The following is a 24,779-nucleotide window of genomic DNA, read 5'->3' on the forward strand; positions in this document are numbered from 1 at the left end:
GCTTCGTGGGATGCTAGATTCCCTGTCACAACTTTTATCCTGGTCTTCATCTATGGTCTTTGAGAACTGAGTGTTTGCCCAGTTCTCTAACCTTCATATCAAGTGTATTTTTCATGCAATACATTTCTGTCTCCTAGCCCTAGTAGCTAATAAATCCTCACTAGTCATATATGTAATCTGGAACCACAACTCAGGTTTACTAAGGTTCTGACTTCCTGCAGCAGTTATTGAGTCCCTGGTGATAGACTTCTTCACATTGAAACAGTCACCTGCTACTCCTTATTTTAAGGTTTGTGTAAAAATAGACAGTTCATGTTCATGGCTGTGTGAATCAGAGGTCTGGATTGATATTTAATAAAATGAAATAAATAAACCCTTTAATCTCATTATGTGATAGTTGATAAAAGGTGTGAAGGCCTACTGAGGCTAGTGATTGAGCCAAGTGATTAGTGTTTTTTTTCCTTTTGTTTTTTCCAGATTCCTGTCTGATAGAATCATAGTTTGGGTTGGAAGGGACCTTTCATAGGTCATGTAGGCCGACCCACCCTGCAGTGGACAGGGAAATCTTCACCTAAATCAGGTTGCTCAGAGCCCTGTCCAACCTGACCATGAAAGTTTCCAGGGGTGGGACATCTCTGCTTCTCTGGGCAACCTGTACCAGTGTTTCCACATCCTCATTGTAAAAAAAACCTTCCTTATATCTAGTTTAGATCTACCATCTTTCAGATTAAAACCATTATTTCTTGCCCTATTGCTACAGGCCCTACTAAAAACTCTGCCCCCATCTTTTCTTAAATGTTGAAAGGTCGCAATAAGGTCTGCCTGGAGCCTTCTCTTCTCCAGGCCAAACAATGCCAACTCTCTCAACCTGTCTTCATAGGAGAGATACTACAGCTCTCTGATTACCTTTGAAGTCCTCCTCTGGACTGGCTCCAACAGTTGCATGTTATTCTTATGTTGGAGACCCCATATCTGAACACGGTACTCTTGGTGGGATCCAACAAGAGTGGAGTAGAGGAGGAGAATCACCTCCCTCAACTTGCTGATCACGTTTCTTTTAGTGCAGCTTAGCATACAGTTTGCTTTCTGGGCTTCAGGCACCCATTGCTGGCTCATCTTGACCTTCTCATCCACCAGTACCCTCAAGTCCTCCTCAGGGTTGCTTTCAATCCCTTCATCCCCCAACCTTTATTGATAATGGGAGTTGCCCTGACCCTGGTGTGGAACCTTGCACTTGGCCTTGTTGAACCTCATGATCTTCACATGGGTCCACTTCTTGAGCTTGCTCACGTCCCTCAGAATGGCATCCTGCCCTCAGGCATGGTGACAAGCCTCCATACAGTGGTACAAAAAGTGGAGAAAAAAGAATCCTAACAGGAAATGGGAATTTAAATGCAGCTTTAACGATGGGGACAGTATTGCAAACACTCAAGAAGCAGGAGCAAAACTTTGCAGGAGGAAACACGCCACAATGCACAGGAAGGGCAGTGTTTTAACAGCTGTTATTTAATGGCTGTTTAGACACACACACACATACACACAAAGTTACTGCTTCTTTATCTCTGCAGCTGGACTCTGCTTCTGTGTTGTGACATTCTTATCATTCTTCTCCCTTCTGGAAAGTCAACTCTACTGTTTATCTTAAGTGGGTTAGTGTTTTGTGGACCTATCTGAGAATGGTGTAGGAAGTTAACATTGACATAAATTTGTAAAGTCATTTTAGGTAGTTTTTTTTGGCAGAAAATCTGTTACTTTTGTGTGTCTGAGGGTTATGAAAAGGTTATAGGTAATTTGTTTTAAGAACCAATTAAATGTTTTTAGGCATAAATTTTGACACCTTAATTGAAATCTTATGCTGTATATTCTTTTCGTATGCAAGCTAAGACATTAATTACAAAATTTAAATGTATATGAAGAATCAAGTAATATGATTACTTTTAATTTGTCTTTCTGTTCTTTGTCATTTAACTGTGAAAAGTGTTACTGTCCTCAGTGGCAATCTTACAAGTGTGACTGTGGGGAAAAAAGAGTTCAGACTGGTTGCCTGAGCCTGAATGACAATTTTGACCTTGTGTATAAAGTATTGGGGAAGTATGATGCTAAAATCAATTACAAAACAGCAAGGAGTATGCATTTGGCTTTTCTGTGTAATGGGAAAAGTCTTAGCAACCTTTCTTCTTTCATCAGAGTATGTAGGTATTTGTTGTGCAGAAAAGTGATTTAAATTATTATTTAATGGTATAATGTGCAAACTTAGAAACAAGTTTTCATTGTCTATGCTTGAGAATTTTATCTGTATAGCATTTTGAACCTCATCAAGCATAAGCATCCTAGATGTCATCGCATCTTTTTTACTAGAAAGTATTATTTCCTGGTTAATGTGTTACTGGGTTTGTGTATTCTAAGTCATGATTGTCTCTGTATATCTTCAGCAGTATTGCTGCAATTCAGAAACCGTAGGTAAACTATTTTTTTCTGGCAAAATACCAATTTGATGTTATATCCTGTTATGTGGTTATTTTAATGTGTGTGGGTTTTTTCCCCACCCACCTATCCTCTTTTTCACCTGCTGTCTTATCTATCTATAATGACTTCTTCATTCTCTGGAGAAAAAGTGAGGAGCTGTGTTTTCTGGGTAGCTCAGACCATGCTATAGGAGAATCTGCTGAATCTGAACTGTAGAAGTCTCCTTTGTCTGTTTTGTGTGCTACACAGTTAATTTGCTCTTGTCCTCTTGGAATGTGGACATTGATGACTCCTTGTCAGTCACTGTATAACTTGCTTAGCAATCATCTTCTTGAGAGCTCATTTTTTTTTGGTCTTTATAGACATCATTGCTAGTTTTGTTCCTAATCGAGTGCTAGGGTTTTTTTTTTAATTTTGAGTAAAGGAAAGAAAGGAGCATTGGTGCTAGGTGCTTGTTCTCTAAATCAATGTTAAATGGCTGGTTGAGTGCTTATGTGACATTCCAGTAGCATTACGGGAATCTGTGTTGTCCCTCAGTTAGGATTTATGTTTGTCACAGGTTCACAGGAGCCAATGAGCACACAGAGCCCAGATTCACCTTTTTAGCCTTTTAATCCAGTTCTGCACAGGAAGAGGTGTCAGATGATATTTTATGAATGTAGCATGACCCTCCAGAGGGCTTGCAGGTTCTTACTCAGGTTGCAACAAAGAAAAAGTCGCACAGCATTCTTTCATTATTCACCTTTTGATTGTATAACTAATGTTCCTCTGTGTGTGCTCTGATTAGTGGCTAAGAAGGTCCTCTCAAGGGTGTGATTTTTACCATGCTAATTAGTCTTAGATTACTTTAGGTTACCCTCATGTAACCCCCACCTCCCCCTCTCCTATTCCCCTGGTCAGGGGATGATTCATCTTTGATGGCCTTAGCTCATTCCTTTGTAATCCTGTGGTATTTTATATTACCTTTTTGTGATTCTTTACTTTGAGGACCATATCTGGATATTGTGCTCTTGAATTTTTGAGACCGTCTTAAAAGAGGGACCTGCAGAATTTCCCACTGTTATGTAAATAATAATATATTTGTCTAGAGGGCATTTATTGGGAAGTGGCTCAGAGCAGCATTAGTGTTTCAAACACTACTAAAGCATGAATGGTTGTACATTAAGTTCAGAAAAAAACCCCATGGTTGATATACCAAACAATATGTAGCCTGAAGCTGCAAGCTCTCTTACAGATTTTCTTGACCTTGTTGCATACAAGTAGTGCTTCTTAGAAAAAAGCACAGACTTCCTCTAGGAGGAGGAGAATAGCAGAGACCATTAGGCAGATACCCTCCAAAGGTTGTGTCATCAAAAGTGTTTTCACAAAACTCATTCACATCATTTAAAAATAGTGTTAATTTACAGTAAGTGATGAAATAACAGACCAGTTGAAATGACTGTGCTGAAGTGGAGAGGCTCTTTTCCACTCCAAGGGAAGAAAGTGAGAGGGAGAAAAAGGAGAAAAGAGTTTTTGCCTTGTATATTTGAACATTTGCTGATATGGTAGGGGCAGGGTTTTGAATAGCTTGATGCTATGTGCATGAAAATGTTGATGAATAGAAGCTGTACAGAAATTATGTGTATTGATGAGTGTTTTTTTGTTAGGAGATTATTCTTGCTTCTGCATGACCTAGAATATTACACAGCATCCTCAGCAAATGAACCTTAGCTTGGTTTCAGTAAATTCTGTTCAGTGTGCAGAGGGGAATTTGTTACAAATTAAGTAGTCTTTAGTAGTAATTCTGTCATCAGGCAGCTCAGTGCTATGGTCTTTGCCATTCCTCTTCAGCATAGCAGCGTCTTTTAATCTTAGCAATCTATCTGAAGACCAGAGGCTTCCCATTATATGTGTCCCTCTACGTTTGATCTTCTGGTTGTGGGGAGCCTATAAGGGTTTTGCATGATCAGTGTTACTTCTTACGTGAGTTCCTTGAGAGGGTGTACTTGGTGACCTTTATAGGTCCCTTCAAAACCAATATATTCTGTGATTATTTATGTTCCAGAAGTACATGAATGGGAGAAGAACCAGTGATTTTCCAAATTAGGAAATGGTGTGGAAAATTTGCATTTTGGACAATGTACTGATGTTATTTGTAGCAAAGTTTACACGTTTGTGAAAACACGATACTAAGCCCAGATTGCTATTAAATCTAAAACTTCTTAACTCCTAACACGTACACTAAACATGTGGGGCTTACTCCCTTGGCATTGAAGTAAAAAAAGATAACATTTTCCTTTCTCCCACAGATCCAGACATTTAATGTTGAGGCACCATGCCAGACCGTGGAAGATTTAACGAGTGGGGTTGTGATGGCCCAGGTTCTTCAAAAAATGTAAGAAATTGTTTATTTCATTAATTAAGGACACACAGTTTTATTATCTATATATTTTGCTGTATTTAAGTGTTATTAGTTCAAACTTGGCTGGTATTCCATAGGACCTAAATTTTTCCTATGCTTAGACAGTACTTTAATCTGAAACATGACTAATATGTTTTGTTTTTTTCTCTATAGTTTTCAGATAAATATTTTAAATGAAAAAAAAAAAAAAGTTTTAGGGAGGTGTTTATTCACGTGTGATCTTACTGGAAAGTAAGCTGGATTAAAACCAAGTTTACAAAATCAAGCTTTAAAAAGTTGGAACCAGTGCAAGGTAAGGTATAGGCCCTGATCATTGTTTGAAGTCTGCATATCACTAATGTTAGAATTAGTTTCATGCAATAAAACTTCAGTGATAAACTGAATGGAGCTGTGAGTTTAGTTATTTGCAAAGATACTAAGTTCTTGAAAGTAAGTGAAGGAGTAGTAGCTGACACACTAGAGAATGTTTTTGTTCTTTTGAGCTTTTTGATCAAATAGAATAAAATGCAGTAGCTCAGCTTCTTAGTTGATGAATCTGGGATTGTTGTAGGGACTACAGATAAGTATCTGAAATGTAGCTGTATGCAGAATTGCCTGTTTTCACAGAAACACTTTTTTTATCATTCATTAGAAACTTGAGCAGTTTCTAACTTTTGGCAAAGTCAGCAGTCCAAATTAAACATGGCAGTTCCTACAGACTTTTTTTTTTTTTTTAAAAAGGTATGCTTTATTCCTTTTTACATAAAGAGTGTGCTGTCTCGTGTGTAAATGCAGAATAAGATACCTTCTGTGCAGTTTATTGAAAATGAATACTGGACAAATACAGACTAGTTATGAACAGTTCTTCTGGTTTGCCATCAAAGAATCATGGAGTAGTTGAGGTTGAAAAGCACTCTGGAACATGTAAGCCAACTCACCTGGTTGAAGTGAATTCTGCTAGACCAGGTTGCCTCAGGATTGTGTCCAGACAATATGGATGAATGACAACTCTACAGCTTCTCTGGGCTATCAGTTCCAATATTCAGTTGCCCTCACAGTTTTTAGAAAACAAAACCAAACTAAACCCAAAACAAACAAACCCAAGCAAAACCAAAACAGCAGGGACCATTTCTTCCTTTTTGTTCACATGGAAAAACTTGTCTTTCAGTTTGTGTCCACTGTCACTTGTCTGTTCACTGGACACCACTGAGTAGATTGTGAAGAAGCCATCAGGTATTTATACACAGGATGGATAGGATCCCACTGAGCCATCTCTTCTTGAGTCTAAACAGACTCAGCTCAGTCTCAGCTCTTAGGAGAGATGCTTCAGTCTGTTAATCATCTTAACTGCCCTTTGCTGAGCTTTCTTGTATGTCCAGGTCTCTCATGCTGGGGAGCCCAAGACACAGCACTTCAAATGTGGTCTCAGCAGAGGTCATTAGTGTTTCCTCTGGCCTGCTGCCAGTGTTCTTCTGAGTGCAGCCCAGGAGGTATGTGGTTGGCCTTCTTCGCTACAAGGACATGTTGCTAGAACATGTTTAGCTTGGTTTCTACCAAGCTGCTTCTCTGCAAAACTGCTTTCCAGCCAGTTGAACCCCAGCATATACTTGTGCGTGGGGTTTGCACTTACCATTGCTGAAATGTGTAAGGTTTCTGTCAGCCCATTTCTCCATCTTGTCAAGGTCAGAATTTTTAGGGTTAGAAGGGTCCTTTGAAGATCATGTAGTCCAGGCCCTCTGCTGGAACATGATCACCTAGGAGACAATTTCTTATTTTGGTGAAGGGCTTTGTCATATTCTTTGGAAAATCAGAGAAACAATATTAACCAGATTCTCTTTATACATATACCTTTCTGTCCCTTCAGATATCTCTAGGAGGTGAGGAAGGAATTCATGGTGTTAATCTTCCCCAGCAGACTGTAAATTCATAAATCCCAATGGATTAATTGCAGACCTCATACAAATGATGCTGATAAAATAGCGGTGCAATTATCAAGTGTATCGAACACTCCTACTAGTTTTGTGTTATTTAAAAACCTGCACTCTGTTCCATCACCTAGGTCACTGTTAAAATAATTGAATAGTATTTACCTCTTGGGTATGTTGCTAGTGGACTTCCTGCTGGACTTCATACTGTTGCACATAGCCCTGACAGTTCAGCAGTTTTTCATTCCACCTCACTATTCACTTATCCAGGCTATTCTTCATCAGTTTGTCTATGATGATGTTACCCTGATCAAGTGTTCTCTAGCAGGCATCTATAACATCACCTGTGTGGATCTGTATGGTGATCCTGAGCCATAATTTCTCAGCTGGCTCATCATCCATCCCAAGGCAGAGCTCATGCATTCCTTCTGCTCTCTCACATAAAGAGCATTTCCCTGTCACTGCCTTCCCAGCTCGTTCTTTCTAAAGAGCCTGTATTCATTCATGGCAGTAGCCTTGTCATCTGAGCTGTCCTACCATGTCTTTATGATCCAAATGGGACTGTGGCCTAGTAACTACACACAGAGCTCTCTTTCCTTCTGTTTATTCTCCGTGCTGCATACATTAGTGCATAGGCATTTCACATGTCTGTTCAGTCTTGATGATTTCCAAGAATGAGAGCTTTCCCTGTAGAGTTTTTCTGTACACCTTTATTTAGTGCTTATGCCTGGGGTGACGTCACTTCAGCCCTATTTTGTTTGCCATAAGGGATCTCTTGTTCACATCATCCCACACTCATTGCTTGCCAACAGAGTCCACTTCTTTGCCACTTGATGTTTTGTTGTATTTTCTCTCTTCTGTTGTTCCTTGTTCAAAACTGTTCCTGTGAGGTTGGCCAGCCTGTTGGCGAAGATGCTTCTGCCCACCATAGTCAGGTGGATCTGATCTCTTCCAAGCAGTCCTTGATTCTTAAAGAGGGGTCTGTGGTTATAGAAACCAAAACCTTGCTGCCAACACCAGTTCACTGCTGGCTGTTGACCTGCAGGATATGTCTGCTTCTCAGGCACTTCTGGCTAACTGGCATGACTGGGGAGAACCACTTGGGCCTTGACCATAGTTTCCAGAGCCACATAAACATACTTCGTGCTTTCCCAGTCTCCCTGGTTGTATAGCTGGTGCCCATATGGAAAAGCAAAATGAATGATGGCCTGAGAGCTGGACAGGCTTTGGCAGTCTTTCAACAATGCCATGAGTTCAAGCCTCTAGCAAGCAGCAACCCTTCTTAGCTGACAAGTCAGAAGCTGAAGGCCCTCCATCCCTTGCTAATTCTTGCCACTTCCCTGATGTGCTGCTGTATGGCTAAGCTTTATTGAACACAAATGTTTCACATGACAGAGCTCCTAGACCCTTCACTTCCATGAGGATACAGAATCTGTCCTGTAGTTGCAAATCCTCAGGTGAAGCAGGAGCTTTCCTCCTAGGGAAAGAGCTGCCAGTTTACAGGAAGAAAAAAGGGGGAAGGGAAATCTCAATGTAGTGAAATATTTCAAGGCAATCCTTTTTAGCAGGTGAAATGGTCAGATCTGGAACATAGAAACCTGAAGGCTTGAAGTAGAGGACAGTCTTTTGTTCCTGTCTGAAACTTTAAAGAAGATGTAAATGCTGCCAAGTTTCTTTCTGCACTTAATTTCTCCTTCTTTGAGGAAGATGAGGCATTGTTTATAAGAATCATCCAATCTTTATGTATTTTTGCATCAAACAAAACTAATTTCAAGTAATGTCAGCAGTCTTCTTGCTTCAGAGTAATTGAAGCAGTCTTTCTACTGTTTTTAATGTATTTTGCTGCACACAAAAGATGACACAAAAACCCTTCCAGTTGGAAACTGATTTTCCTACCCAGCATTTAAATGGTCTCACTTTTAAGTTTTCTGAAGTCTGAACGTCAGATTTACAGGTCAGAAGGTAAAAACAATATAGTTTGAATAATATTTTTTAGAATTGAAAAGTTACTGTCCTTTATATCTGCTGGAGTATAAAAACATGGTGACCATAAAAATTGTGTGTTCAGTAAACTTTATGATAAGTCAGAATTTCAGCATAGTTGTCACAGTTTTAACACAGGGCTGTCAATTAAACTAAAGACAGTAAGCTCTCTGTCCTCTTCCCCTTTCACCAAGAGAGGGAAGAGGCTTCCAGATTGAAAGTTAAACAAGACAGCTTTAATGAAAAATGAATTATAAAAGAAGATAGGTACAAATATATACAAATAGGTGCAGGAATGTGCAAAAGCCCTATTGCCTCCCACACTCCCAACAACTCCCACAGCACTTCCCCTGAGCAGCAGGCAGTCTGAAAAAGTCCTGGACCATTTCCAGTGATAGCAGCAGAGTAGACAGGAGCTAAGGGTAGAGATATAAGGAATGCACGGGCCTAGGTATCAAAGGAGATGGATAGAGTCCATCTTGAATGTTGGTCATGGATGGAAAAGATCTTTACTTCTCTGATCCCTGAATTTATACTGAATATGATACATATAGGGATGGAATACTCCTTTGGCTACTTTCAGTCATCTCTCTGGTCCACTCTTCCCTACAGGAGGGCTGTAGATATGGCTCTTCTGCTCCTTTAGTGTCCAAAGCAGCAGATTCAAAAAGTGGAGCAAAGTGGCCTGGGTCTCTCAGAAGTAACTATAAACATCGAGCATTATCAGTCCACTGGCTGGAAAATTTGCTGTTAATTTCAGCAAGAGTCATGAAAAAAATCAGTAAAAAGAAAATTGGCTTGATCCTGGCTCTAACCACAATGGTAATCATCTGTGAATCTGTTTTCAGAGCATTTAGGGAAAAATGTAATAGTAATGTATTTAATCTGGGTATTTATCTGTCTTGAACTTCTGTGGGTATTTTGTAGCATACAGATTCCGCTTAACTTAATGATGGGCCAACAGTTGATAACTGTATATAATCTTGATTGGCTAGTTCAAAGACTAATGAGAATTTGGATCTAAAACATGACATACCTTGATACAAACCAAAATAAAACTTGAATGTCAACAGCCCCTTAATAACCTTACAGACTATTTTAGCCTGGTACTACTATGACTTGAAATACTGCTTTTCTTCCTGGCTTGGCATTGAAAAAGGAAAACTCGTTTGAAGTACTATTTTCAGCTGTTGAACTGATGTTTTGAAAAAAGATGTACAATGCAACTGTTGCATTTCTTTATGATGATTTACTGTAGCAATTGCCATACTGACACTAAATGCAGGAATTCTTTTGTTTAACCAGTTAATATATAAAGAACAGCTAAGCAATTTAAAGCTGTTTCTCTATGCCCTTGGTAATAATTTGGACCTGATAAAATTAGTATTTATTCTCCTGCAGAGAATCCTGCAGAGATTTAGCAATTATGTTGACTGCAATCCTGTTGAGATAAACTTTGAAGAGCAGCAGCAAACTGATCTTGGATTGTAAAGCAGGAGTGGTAACATGTGAGCAGTTTTTGCAGGAAGACATTATTGCTTCTTATTTTTGTAGTAACTGAAGATGGCTCCAGTTGATTTTTTTTCAGGAGATAGCAATGGTTTCAGAACAGCCAAACTTAGTCTGTTTCCCTGGACTTGAAAGATGGGAATATAGGCCATATAGAGCGATCAGCATTTGTATCGTTGACTAGAAAACTGATCAGGAGCCTGTTCACAAAGCCATTTTAAGTATTCTTTCTTGAAAACAAAAACAATACTAGCAGTGAAAATGTTCTTTTGCTCCTTTAAACAGGTACCACATATACTATCGTGAGGAGTATCACAATATGAAGCAAGTGAGAGCAAGCTCTTCCAGTCTATCCTTCTTTTTGTATTAGCAGTACTGGCTTCCTCTCTGTCCCAAGAATTACAAACACATAGAAGAAAAATTTTGCAGGTATAGATAGATATGTGTAAGACAAGATAGCTGGGTGCTTGAGGTCTTGTAGTGATCTTAAATAGCAAAGACCAAGCAGAGCCTGAAAGCACAAGGTCACTGCAAACAGATTGCATTTGCAGAGAAAATTTTAGCAGTTGTGGCTTCGACATGAAAATCTCTCAACAAGTTAATCTTAAAAGGACAAATTTATTAGCTGGACTGGAGATACAAAGCTTAAATGCTGTTAGTCTTATTCCATTGACAAGGGTAAACTACTATTTCTGTAATGCATGTTTCTTGAAATTTAGGTGTCTTTAAGTATACCTAACACTTGTTTAGGATTCTTCATCATTATATGCTCTCTGAGGCTAATAGTACTAATAGGTTAATTATGTAAAGGTGTGAGGGGAGAATTTCTACAACTTCTGAGGGCATAAGGACTTTTAATGTAGTAAATTAATGTTTGAAAAATAATTTTAAAAAAAGGGGGGGGGCGGGGGGAGAAAGTTTGCTATGAAGAACTCTGAGTTCAGTAGAGCATTAATGAAAATTGAAAGATGCTGGGGTGACCCAGTAATCTGGATGTATTTCCATAGGAGAGTAAGGATAGCATTTCTTCTTGAAAACTTTAAAAGTCTTATCTCTGTTCTATTTTTTAACTTCTACCTTCACAGAAAGAGTCTGTTAGTACTCTGAAGGCAGGAAGTAGTGGAAACAAGTTGAAGTTAGGACAGTAATCTATGATAAGGAGCAGTTTGAAAGAGATCCCCAGTTCAGGGAATTATTTGCTTTAGATATGCAGAAAATTTACCCAACACAGAACTGTGGGATTTGTTGTCAATGAAAGAAAAAAAAAAAGGAAAATTATTGCTTATTCTTCTGATATTGCTGATAAAAAGCAGTGCTTTGTGTGAAGTGTTTAGAAGGGGCCAGCAGCTCCTTATATTGTTCTCAAGTTTTTATACACTGTTCTTAAAATACTCTGCACTCAAGGTAGCACCCTCTTTGTAAGGGCCATTCATCAGAAGTAACAACTCATGTAGCAGAATTTTCTGGAATAAAACTGCTGGAAGAGACTGCAAGAAGAAAAGAGTACAGAGACAATTACTGACACCTTCATAAGCTTTTCACTGTTACAGTATGTGATATAACATTGCAGAAATGTGTGCTGTGTAACCAAGCATAAGCACTGTGCCTGCAGATTCAGTTGTTAGTCAACATGTGTTAGTACATCCCCAAAGAACACCTTTCTTTTTATCATAAAACCCTTATCTTCAAATTTCAGGTGAAAATACCGTTGAATGGAATTCTTCACTGCTGACTACATTATCTAGGAGGAAGAAATTCAGCCTATGCTTTAGCTTATGTTTTTTTTGTTTACCTGTTTTGTTTATTTTGCCTGATTCACTGTTCATTTGTGTTCAGATGTGGAGGTTACTGGCCCCTCTGAGTAGAACTGGTATAAAATACAGTAAGATAAGATGATTCTACATAACCAGTGTTGATAATCATTTTACAGAGTGCTATACTCCAGAAGTAAAGATTGGAAACAAATGAAAATGTTTGAGCTGTCTATGATTATACTGTCTGTCTAAAATAATGTAGTTTAAGTTATTTAAAACAGACCAGAAGTGCTGTAGCTTGCTTTTTTTTTTTTTTTTCCCTGATGTTACTTATGTTTCACTGTCCATGGACATTCCTAGAACAGCATAGTTCCCTGTTTTATACTATAGTTTTCAATTTTCCTTTCATCCCACTCTGGAAACTGTTTAGACCCATATGTCCCTCTTGTTTTAATTCTTTCTTCGTCTGTCATGCTGGCCTTGGTAAATGTAAGAGATGGTATATATTTTCATTTGTCATCTATGCAGTGTGCTCCACTTAATGAATTATTCATGTGTAATATTATACATTGTAATGTACTGTTTATGTTTTGACACATGCAAAACACAAAAGCCATGCTTTTGTGAATCACAGGAGGAGGGCAATTTTTGTAAACAGACATTTCTTAAAGCAGCTTACTGTACCACTGTTAAAATGAGTAATAATCATGAGTTACACTACATGCTCTGTGGGTTGGTTTTCTTCAGAAGAATATTTCTGTCTCTTGGCATCTAAGATGTGGAGAGATGATCACTTAAATAAAGGAAAATTTGCATACAAAATAAGATGGAGATGGTATAACTGAGCACTGCTGAAAACAACATCATGTGAAGTGATACAGTATTAACAACAGAATAGGTATCCTGTGCTCTGCAGATAATCTATCCATTTTTCTGCAGTACTATTCAGATACTACACAGCAGTCAACTGATGTACAAATACCTGGAATGTTACCTGGTGCAAGACATTGTCCAAGCTTGGATATAGGCAGAGGAGCTTACTGAATTCAAAAATTCAAATAAGTAATCTCATGGTAATGATGATGCTCCTAGTCAGTTTTCCGTTGACCTTGTTTAGTGCAGTACCTCTTCAAAATGGGCTGGTAGGTTTTGCAAACACAGCTGCTCAGTTCTCAATCACTCATTTTCATATTTGCTTAGGTGATTTTTTTTCAAATGCTGTAAGAACTGACAGCATTCTTAATGACATAGACTAAGGGACTTAAAGAACAGTGAATATGATTGAAACATGATTCCCAAATATACAGCAGAGAGAGACTTGTTTGCAGCAAGGGCTATGAAAGACCTAATGTCTGGAAGCCCTTTTAAAAAGTGTTTCTAGAAATTCTGATGGCTTTTGTTGTTTGTTTGGGTTTTTTTTAATCTCAAATTTAATTTCTGTTAGTTTGGTATAGACAGAAAGTATTTTTGTTGCTATTAGTTCTGAACCGTAACTGGACTCTTGAGGACAGAAATAAAATTAAAATGGCACAACAGGAATGATTCTGAGGTGATTTATGGATGAAGAAGGGATGATCATTCTAGATTTTGCTTGGTGTTGATAGCCAACCTGTTACTTTTCTGCTTGTTTTATATCTGGCAAAGTGTTTTTGCAATGTGCTACTAATTATTGTATAATCTGCATGCAGGTGCCATAAAAAGAATTGATGGTACTACTCTGGTCACTGTTACATATTGATGGTTTAGAGCTGATTGCTTTTCAACTACTGAACCCTTAGATACTTCCGTGAGGTTTGTGTACTTAAGAAACAAATGGGATCTGTGGGATAGGACTACCACACTGGGTTTAGATTTAATTCTTAAGGACCTTCCTTATATATGTCTGACATACATAAAAGTGTAGGTAGCCCAAGACTTCTGTCAAGACAGTGAAGGCCAGTTGCTGGTTCATATGTTACTTCTTTTGCAGTTGCAGCTGAAAAAAGCTGCTTATTTACTATTGAAGTATAGGCTTCCAGAGTGGAATGAGTTGGTGGTAACCCTGAAATCTTGTTACTGCTCCTCAGCTGTTGCTCTTATTGTTGAAAATTTGGTATGTAATATTAGCCAGTTAGTCCAAATATAATTCTGCTTGTGGGCAGTTGCTTATGCTTACCCGTGTTGCTTCTCAGAGTCAGTATTTACAACAAAAATAGTCAGTCAAGAATGGGTTTATTCACAACGCTGGGGCCGTGAAGCAGCTGAAGATGTTAGTTACCAAGTGCAATCCTTAAAATGATAAGATACAGTGCTTAGGAAAGTTCCATTGGTCTTTTTTTGCTGATGAAGCCCAGGTGATTAGGCATACGTGCTTTCTCACTCAGCTGCATAAACACTTCTAGATGTAAGCAAGGCTTGCACAGCTGTTGGCAAATCCCAGAAGACCCATCTGAAAGCACATTGTGCTTTTTTGAACTCCACTCCTCAAATGGAATCAAGTAGGTCTACATGGGACTTTAATTCTGCTTTTTTCACTACTGTCCAGATTATTTTGTTGTGATTCAGTGGAAATTAGGCAAATTAAGACTTTTTGCAAGGAGAGACCTTTTTTTTTTCATATCAAAGCAGAACCTTCTTCCTGTCTAGCAGAACATGGATGTATTTGAATACATTTTATTCTCAGGTTTACCTGTTTTCTGAGGGCAGAAAGACCATTTGAAAGCTATTTGAAAACATGTGTTTCAGAACCAGATGAAACTCTGGGTAAGACACTGCTTTTTCTGTTTCACAGTTTAAGATTCTGTCATCTATACTAGAACTGCACTGTTTTTGAATGCGAGTAATTTTGGAGTAATCAACTTAACTAGTAATTAAAGCTGTTCTTGCAGCTATATATTTGTGGATGCCATGTCAGAGGAAAGAAAATATGCCATAATCTTCACCAGAGCCTGTAACAGAATGTGTAAAAATAGCAATTGGAATGTGTCAGTAGAGAAACACTGCTTTTTGTAATATCTTTCCCTTGCTGTGTATTATATCATGGGATGCTTGCATTATGAAGAAGACGTTGTAGGGAAGGTGGAGTACAGGAGATACTGTGCATCAGGTACAAAGTGTGGCTACAGAGTCTGTGACCCAATGTAAGTACTGATGTAGTTGCTGGGTTACAGCATACATAATCTAGATGTCTTTTGAATGAACAGGCACATTCAGTTTTCTTGAGCTTTTGCCAAAAGATCTAATGGTAGCTTGCCCTTAAAAAAAGAGTTCAGTCAAGAACCCTTCTATCTGTAGACAGTACAGCAGAAATAGCTTACAAAAAAAGAAAGTGTTTTTTTTCCCCCCAACTATTATTTATTTCATATGTTGGATGACATATGATCCTTCCCGTATGTTGACCTTCTTCTTTAAAACCCATTATTTGTAGTGCATTCTCACTTCTTGGTTCTGATAATAGCATTTTCAAAATTCTGTGTGATACAAGCAAAATTTGACTTACATGAGTAGTAAAAAATGTTAGCCTTTTAGATGATCTTAGAATTTGGGGGCAAGACAATCTTGGGAGCTGTCTCGAAGAAGCAACTTATGGATGTGCTTGTGAGAAAAAGGAAGAGAGGGAAGATATTTATAGAAATAGAAGTATATTCTACAGGCAGTGTTCTGTTATTCAGCTTTATTGCCTCGCCAAAAGTGCAACTTATAGAAAAACTTTAAAGGAAAGGTGTTCACATGAAGATTTGTCTAGATTTGGCATGAAAAGAGATTTGCAAAAACCAATGGTGTTTGATAGGTGAAATAATGGTAAATTGTATTCTCAGTAAGTACTTCAGGGGTGCTTCTGAACTCTTCTTGCTATATAAAAACAGTTTCGTCTCAAGCTTCCCATTTACAAGTTTGATTGCTGTAAGCAGTGTATAGGAGTAGGGATCTGCCATATATAGAAAAGTATTAATTTTTGTAACACTTTCAAGTAATGCAGGCAATTATTGCTCCAGCATGAGCTGATAAATTGGAGGAACTAAAACTTACGGAGGGAAAAACTGGCAGAATGCATTCCAAATACAGCAGCTTCCATGGATTTGTGCCTCAGAAGTGTCCAGGATTAGTTCAGGATTTTGAACTACCTATGTATGGGCCATGTGTCGGATGCTAAAGTAGCAATTTAAATAACCTCAGCCTGAGGTAGGGTCTTAATCACTAAAGTATCCTCGTAGTTTCTGTAACCTTTTTTTTAATGTTTACTCTACATTTTTGTGTTTCAGAGATCCAGTTTACTTTGATGAAAATTGGCTGAACAGGATCAAAACGGAAGTAGGAGATAATTGGAGGCTAAAGGTATTTGACTATGCTTGCCTGTGAATCTCTATTTCAGTTCTTAATGTAAAATATATAATATAAAATATATTAGCATATTTCTAGATTAAGACCTCTATTTATAGTGCAGCATTTTGAGTTTTAAACCATTTTTATTAATTATGTTGAATTAAATTTTTTAAAATGCAAAGTGTGAAAGGAGCTCTGAGAAGCAGCTGCATAAAATAGCAGAATAATAAGCAATTTATTTCAATAAAATGGCAATGTTGTTTCCTTTTACTTTGTCAGCTGTGTGGACTGTTGGCTTTAGGAGAGGAATTTGGGATTTTTCTGTGTTGCTTGTACTCAGCATGTTTTTTACCCATGGTCTATTTGCTGGGTCATTTGTATAACTTGGTATTCTAGTACTTTCTCTGCAAACCTTAAGGCAATAGGATTTACAGTGGTGCAACAGAGGAGCATTTTGATTTATAAAACCTGAAGAACATCTTTTCGTATGTTAGTAGTTTCTAATCAGTTTTCTTCAGAGAATGTACATTTCTAAATTGCCATTTCCAGCCTGATTACTTGGGGAAACAAAATAGTGCTGGTTTGTCTGTTAGTTCAAATTTTCAGTAAAACCATTTTGTTCCGGCTGCCACAAATCCTTGTGAGCATCTGGGGAAGGGCCACAACTGTGAAATGCTCTCGTACTTAGAGGCTTATCAACATCACTGTCTGAATAGAAGAGACACACAGATGAGTGCTGCCTGGGACAAGGATGGAGCGTACTGCTGCTTTATAAGTGTGTCTTGGCAAGCAGACTTGTCAGTGTGATCTCTGCTGCTTGGTCAATTCTGTGCTGTTTTAGAATATTTTGTTGGTGAGGGCTGCTATAAAAAACGTGGGTACCTTGATCAGGATATGTTCACAAACTGGCAAATAAAAAAACTAAAAAAGCTTTCTTAGTTCTGCTGCTTGTAAAGCAGTTAATTTAAACTAACTTTTCAAAGAAGCACATGGAATTGCAAGTGAAGAGCTGGGTATAACATGTTTTATTTTTTTTTCTCTAAAATATTTATGTGGCTTTTTTCCTAAGGAATATTGAAGTCTTGGTTAAGTATAGGGAACCACAAACTGAGAACTGTTTGTTACAATTGCATTTCAGCTGATTGAAAGTGGGGCAGCAGCTCCTGTAACTCAAGCAGAGCTTGAGGAGAATTTTTGTTTTATGTCTCCTGGCAACTTGGCATATACTAGGACTTAGCAGATGTAAATTTAAAAAGAAAAAAAGACTGAGCAATTCAGTAACTTCTTTATGTGACTGAGGTTGAAAAAAACATCAAGTAAAATTTCAGTTTGTTATTTGTCATTCTCTTGTTTTTTGTATATCCATATAAGTAAGAACCAAAGACTGAATATTTTTTTCTTTAAAAGAGATGTCTACCCCAGCTTTTTGTATACATTTTTTTTATATACCGCTTCCCTTTTCATGAAGAATACCAAAAAGGCACAAATGTGGTATTTTAACTCTTACTTTGTAACCAGGAAAGTAACCGTATACGTTGTCAACTCTTCCTCTTCTTTTTGTGTGAGTAAATGCTGTTAGTAGTCCAGTTGTTCCAGCGTCTTGTCAGTCAATCCATCAATTTCAATATGACTTTTAGGAACATTTTCAGTCTGTGCACTTGTATGTGTTTGTCACTAGATTTAAAATGTAGTCAACATACTTCTGTGTGTCTCAGTGATGTAGACTTTTCCTTCATATTTTAAGAAGCACCATGAGAAACTATAATTTGGTTATCTCACTCCCCTACAAGTAATGATAGAAGAATGAATTATGTTCTTGTTAGTTCTAAAACATGGTTGCTCTTTGCATCCAATATCAGTCTAATATGTGAAATAAGTTCAAAAAACAAACCAAAATGTAGTGTGCAAGTAGTTCTACTTTGTGGAACAGTGGTTAGGAGGGCCTGATAGAGGTTAGTGGAGGCCTTCCTCCACTAATGATACATCCTTCCTAACCAGTTGAAAGAGGTACTCAGAAAATCATGCAGTTGTTAGTTTTGGCTTGGATGTTGTCCTGCATGGGGAATAAACAAGAATATATGGGTCAGCTCTCATTATTTTTTTTGTTCAGCAGTTCATTTTCCAATAACTGCAAGAATGTTGTCTTACTAAAAATATTTTACATGGCATACATCAGTGCACATAGCAGTATATGTTTTCCCTTGAGCAACAAAAAACCTAGTTTAAAGCAAATATACATGCTGAAGAAGATGACATTTTGAAGATAAAATGGGAAACAGCATACAAAATAATTCTGTTGACAAAATTTTGCAGAAATGAAATTCCCTAATCGAAAAACAAGAATAGTTCAATGTCAAGTCATACAGGAATGCCAGTAACAGAACCAAAATTTAAACAGTTAATGAAGTGATAACAAGCATTTCAATTTTTGGCAATTACAGAATAGGTTGTTGACTATCTTAGGGATGGGGTAAAACTGACACCCTGTTTTTTCCTTCCTTTCAATGTGGTTGTACCTAGCTTGGGAAAGGAAGGATATACATTGTTCAGCTTGATTTCCGACTTCTGGATTTTTACTTTGGCATTCAGACTACAGCATCAGTCTGAAGTACAATTTTATCAACGTTTATAGCCGCAGGCCGTTTGTTCCATTACTGAACAGTACATTTAAACAATAGGCACCACTAGACTTTCTGCAACTAGTACAGTTTGAATGTCTTGTGTTTGATACAGTATTGCAAAATGTAATAGTAAATAAAATTACAGTACAGACTCCTTAGTGCTGTAATCTAAATAAACAGACCTGATTTTTGAGAATTGGTTTTGACTCTGCAGTAGTACAGTTATGTTTGCTCAACTTCTACAAGACAAGCTGGATTGACTAGTGGAATAATGGAAGCTATTTTTCAGTGTCTAATGTAGCTTTACTGCTGCTTTCTTGTTCCTTGGCAAACGAAGAGAACACTTACTCCTGAGCAATCTTTTAAAGGTGTTTTTTCTGGTAAGGGTGAAAGCCTGTCATAAAAATGTTTTTCTGCAAGGAAGAAGAGATTATAGACGTATTTTAAGACAGCATTCATTTCTATCAAAAAGATAAGTAGCAGCTGATATATTTAATTCTGTTTCAATATACTCCTAATTCCTAAATCAACAGTGTCTCCAAACATAAGTTAAATGTGTTGAGCCCCATTCAGTTATTTTTTTTCTTGTAATTTAACTCAAGGAAGGGACTTCTTTTGAGGATTTCTTTTTCCAGGAGACAGAGTGGAGGGGGATAACCCCTAAAGCTAGTGATATACTATCTAGGCTCCATTTATACTCAGTGAAGATAAAGGCTCCTGCAGAATGCAGTTTACTGCAGAAACCTAATGTATGTGTTGGGAGTGACACACATACATTCACCCTTCCCTCCCTGCCTCCTCCCCCGCTTTTAAGTGCAGCAGGGAAGAACGTGCACCATAATGAGATATCTGCAGATGATTGATTAAGAATTCTCTCACCACTTCCAAGTGTGCCCTAACAACACAGAGGTTATAAGGTTCTTAATTACAACCTCTGTGAAGGGAAAATAGGTCTGTGCGTAATTACCCAGGAAGGATACTATTGAACAGCATTTTGGAACATTAGGGCTCCCATTCAGACACTTCAGGACCTGAAATTTACAAGGATCAGTTTGCACTGACTTTTCAGCACAAACAGGTTTTCAGTCATACATGTGTTAGAAAAATAAAGGCAAAATTGGGGACTGGCTGTTACAATGTTGGAGAGAAAGGTTGGGTAACCCATGCTCACTTTTTGTCAGCAATCACAAACTTCAGGGCATTTCTGCTCCCCACTTCATTAGGCTGTCCTTTTGTTGCTCAAGTGTATTTGTAGAGGGAGAAGTCTAGACAGACTACTGTTTTAGGGGTTTTGTGTGATGACTGAGAAAAAGAAAAAAGGAGAAAAAGCCCACAAACATTTAAGTTGTATGGTGTTGCCAGACGAGTAACCCAGGGTACATCATCTCTGCTTTCATTCCAGTCATGCAGTTAATGCTGTGTAGTAAGGGTCATACTGAACAGTGTGTGCTAACTATGTAATATTATACTACAGTCAAGATGGTTGTAAACTGAGAGGGTAATGGTCATTGAACATCAGGAACATCCACACAGCTCTGCTGTGTATATAAGTGAAGTTTAGGTGTCCAAAAATGAACTATAACATGCCTTTGTGGATGCTTTAGTTCAAAGTGGGTGTCCTCTCCTTTGTAATATGATATTGGGAAAACGACAGATGGAAAGGAGATAGAAAATGAATAGAGATTAATCTAGAAATAATAATCCATTTATTGCAAATTGCAACAGCTTTTGAAGTGAAATAAAGTGTAGTTGTAAAAAAAAAAGTTACAGTAGGTTTCATGTCTTTTACAACAGAAGTGTGGGTGCAGGGCATGGATGTGAAATGGGCTGGAAGGGTATTGTATGTGCTTTGAATGGAAAAGGAGGAAGTCAGGTTGCTGATGCAAGCAAGTAAGTATCCCGTGTGATCGTGGCTTGTTCTCCAAAGGATGATACAGTGCTTTATAGTCATGATCGATACTGGAAATTCTGTTGTGTTCTGCCACTGCATGATGTAATGGTCTTTTGTTAACTAGTTATAGTTAGGTTTTGCTCATTTGCATAAGAAAAATGATTTAAAAAGAAATTCTGAGCAACCATCACCTGCTTTGATTTAGAATTCTGATGTAATTTCTTGTCTTTTACTTTTTTGTTTTTCTTTGCTGTTCATTTTTATTCATCTCTGTTTGAAGTATTCCTTTCAAGAACTTCTGCTATGACCTGACAAAAGTTACTGGAGCTACTGAGTTGAATCTCAAAATAGAAAACATTTGTGGTAGCTTCCCATGGTGATTCTCTGCCAGTGGCAGTAGAACCATCTAAGTGTATTCACTGCAGACAAGTTTAAAAAAAAAATAAAAATCAAAAGCCCTTGAATTAATACTGAAGATCATTGTTAAGCTTAAGCCAGTCTATAAAGAAGTTACTTTAGCCTTATAACTGTCTGATTGTATGGCAGATACAAAGATGGTAGAGTTAACTGCTAAAAGCAAGTTATCCTAGTACTGCTGATTGACAGTGGAATAAAATGAGACCTCAAATACAAGATTTTTTTTTTCCAGTTTGCTTGCTGTTTTCTTTACCCAAGGATGCTGCCCTATGTGTTACTTTTGATGACCGATTTTGATCAATACTGATTTTATTCCAACATCTCAAGTCCAAGATTTGTGAAAGTTACAGGGAGGAAACTGACTCTCTGAGTTTAAGGGTTTTTAATTCAAACAACACTTAGAAGGAAACGGCAAAAGTTTTTTTAGGCAGGTACTTTCCATTTTGTTTCTCATTTTTTGGGATTATGTTCAAGTTCAAGGTTCCTCACAATGTTCACATCGGTAAGCTGGACTTAAATTCTGCAACATGGCCTGTGGCACTTTCTACAGCAGACTCAGGTAAATTACGAACTGGAAAATTTTAATGAATGAAGTTTGAAAATTATATTCCAATCAATGCAGTAATCTTGGTGATTTAACATAAAAATAAAATTATTTCCATTTCTTTAAATTCTTTAATCTGTTGCAGACTTTGGTTATGATTGTGCCTTTCAGAGGTGGTGGTCATTGCTTTGGGACAAAAGGCTAGAAGACAGTTGTTCTTACAGAAACAGGATGTATTATGTGTAATATTACAGAAATAGCACGTGTTTGGGAGTAGAAGGTGTAAATCTGAAAATAAACTATTATGCTGTTGTGGGAGACAGTGAAATGTTGCTGTATACATGCTATCAGGTAGCATCTCCACATCTCATTCTAGATTGTCAGAATATTTGATGTGTGTGGACTTTCCAAGTCAAATTGAATTTTTGTTTCTTGTATGACTTTAAGTTCCATGATTATGAAGACAATCAGGGTGTTCTTGTATCGTAATAAGCAGTCAGCTTTTGCGCTTGTGTCCAAAAGGGAGCAGATTAATAGGAATAAGGAAACCACATAATTTCCACTTTGGATTTCATAGCTAAATCTTTTAGTGTGTGTGTAGCCTGTTCCTCTCCTGAGTGCCTTTTAGTAAGAGCCTGGATTTTGCTTTCATCACCTCATTTTGTCTCAGCACTGTGTTGAAGTGTTGAGTTTGTCCCTGGATTTTGTTCTCATGTCTCCTCTTTTCTATAGTGTTTCCTCACATTTTTTGGAACATAGGTGGCTTCTGTCAGTGGATAGAGTTTGCTAGCTGGATATTTTTGGAGTGTAATCAAAAATACAGAAGTTATTATAGGCTTTAAAGACAGCTGGGGTTTGAGAGTTTTTGCTATCCCTTCATTATAGTTCCAGTTTGCCACTGTGGCTACGGTTCTCATCAACAGCCCTTTGTGAATGCATTCACAACAGCATTTGCGCAACATGTTTATAGACTTCATAGAATTATGTAGGTGAAGAAAGACCCTTAGATCATTTGAGTCCAGCCCTTAACCTAACACTGCCATATCCACCACTAAGCCATGTCCCTAGGCAACACATCTGTAAGTCTTCTACATACCTCAGGTGTGGTGGCTCAGCCACTTCCCTGGTCAGCCTGTTCCAATGCTTGACTACCCTTTTGGTGAAGAATTATTTCCTCATATCCAATCTAAACCTCCCCAGGCACAACTCGAGGATATTTTCCTCTCATGGTACCACTTGTTACTACAGAAACGAGACCGACACCCAGTTTGCTACAGCCTCCTTTCAGGCAGTTGTAGAGAGTGACAAGGTTTCCCTTCAGCCTCATTTTCTCCAGACTAAACACCCCGAGTTCCCTCAGCTGCTTCTCTGTCACAGGAGACAGTGCAGTGCTACTACTATCTAAATTGTTTGCTTAAATATTTGGACATTAAGTGTTGGGAATCTGTAGCAGTTACTTTTAGCAAAGATCTCTCTTTTTTCTAAATATCACCTGTGAGCTCCATTGGGCATTTTTTATAGTTTTGAAATGTAATCTTTATCTCAGACACTTGACGTAAATGGATTTTTGCTGGAAAGAAAACAGTGCTTAGTACTAGAGAAATGTGGCTTAGATTCCATACAGCAGGAAACACATAACTGATGCCATTGGCTATGCAAGTGAACAGAAACTACCTTTGTATGGCAGTGAAGGCATTGCTGAGAAATGTAAATTTAGCCTTGATACTGTAAGACAGACATTGAATTGATAAGAACTGGGGGAAGAACAAAAATTAAAGAACCAAGTGGAATAATTAATGAGAAAGTTGATAAATTTTGCTTACATAGGTTGGCAATAATGGAGGATATTGAGCAGTCCCTGGTTTTGTTGTGGAAGAAGAGGTTTATCTCTGCAGAAAGTAGGTCAGTAAGATACTGTAAGAGAAGACAGGAGGAAGAGAATGTGTCAATTTCTTGATTAAAAAATAATCACAAAATAAATAAGTACTCTGAAAAATATTAAAGCTTTAGACTCTGATCTAAAGCCTATCCATGACAATGTGATGATTTTCATATATTTAAATGGGTTCTGTCAATTAGTAAAGATTTGTCATCAGATCTGAAAGTCTGATCATAAGGGACTATTGCATAAGTTTCATGATTCTAAATTAAACTGCTGAAACAGAAAGTCTCATTGTGCAAATAGATTTAATCATACAATTCTTTTGTGTGATTCTTCTGTGATTGCCTGTTTTATGATCACTTATCTGTAATTTATTTTCTGCATTTATTGTGTTTCCTCCTTCTTCTTGTTAAATAGGTAAGCAACCTGAAGAAAATTTTAAAAGGAATACTGGATTATAACCATGAGGTAAGAACCATTTTAGGTAATCTTCATCTACATTCCTTTTTTGTTACATATTTTACGTAACCTATAAGGTGTGTTCTACTGACTAATTTATAAATATAACTATAAATAATATGCTACTGACTTTTTCTTGCAAATTATTTAGCATACAGAGTGTTTCAAGGCTGATTCTCAAGGGTTAGCCTTCTCTAAAGCTTCTCACCTGCTTTATTGAATATCCAGAGCTTCCAGAGAAGTCTGGTGTGCAAATTCTGTCATACATGCAGTAGATGTCTTTGCTGACTGTGTTCTCATGAAGAACTTTAACAGTACTTGTATCTGATTTTTTTTCCCCCATCCTCTGCTCCAGCTAAAGATGCCTCTCTGCTTATTTTTTCCTGTTGAGGAGAGAGAGGAAAGCATTTTAGCCTCTCCCCACATTAAAATTTTCAATGAAATGTTTTAATCCTGTTATATTGGAGTTTGTTCTTTCTTAGGCTGTTGAGCAAACACAAATAACTCCAGGGGAGATACAATACAGTTTGTTTGTTTTCTTTCAGTGGTTAATCTTCAGCTGAAATATGCTTTCAGTTGCAGTGATGTTTTGAAGCAAGTTAATCTGCACAGGCTACACCACAAAATCCGTAATATGTACATTCTG

The 24,779-nt window shown here is 37.6% G+C and overlaps 1 protein-coding gene across 4 annotated transcripts in view; it reads left to right on the forward strand.

The window, feature by feature from the left end:
• HOOK3 (hook microtubule tethering protein 3) overlaps positions 1-24,779 on the forward strand; it is an 88,865-nt gene that overhangs the window by 13,093 nt on the left and 50,993 nt on the right. For 3 of the 4 annotated variants that reach the window (XM_051642390.1, XM_051642391.1, XM_051642393.1), the window contains exons 2-4: positions 4,755-4,840; positions 16,259-16,331; positions 24,092-24,142. In XM_051642390.1, the coding sequence (XP_051498350.1) occupies positions 4,755-4,840; positions 16,259-16,331; positions 24,092-24,142 (210 nt within the window). Of the gene's footprint in view, positions 1-4,754; positions 4,841-16,258; positions 16,332-23,626; positions 23,695-24,091; positions 24,143-24,779 lie in introns of those variants that run through there. The other variant, XM_051642392.1, reaches the window with a different exon arrangement.

This window comes from Apus apus, chromosome Z, assembly GCF_020740795.1.
Source record: "Apus apus isolate bApuApu2 chromosome Z, bApuApu2.pri.cur, whole genome shotgun sequence".
Taxonomy (NCBI): Eukaryota; Metazoa; Chordata; class Aves; order Apodiformes; family Apodidae; genus Apus; species Apus apus.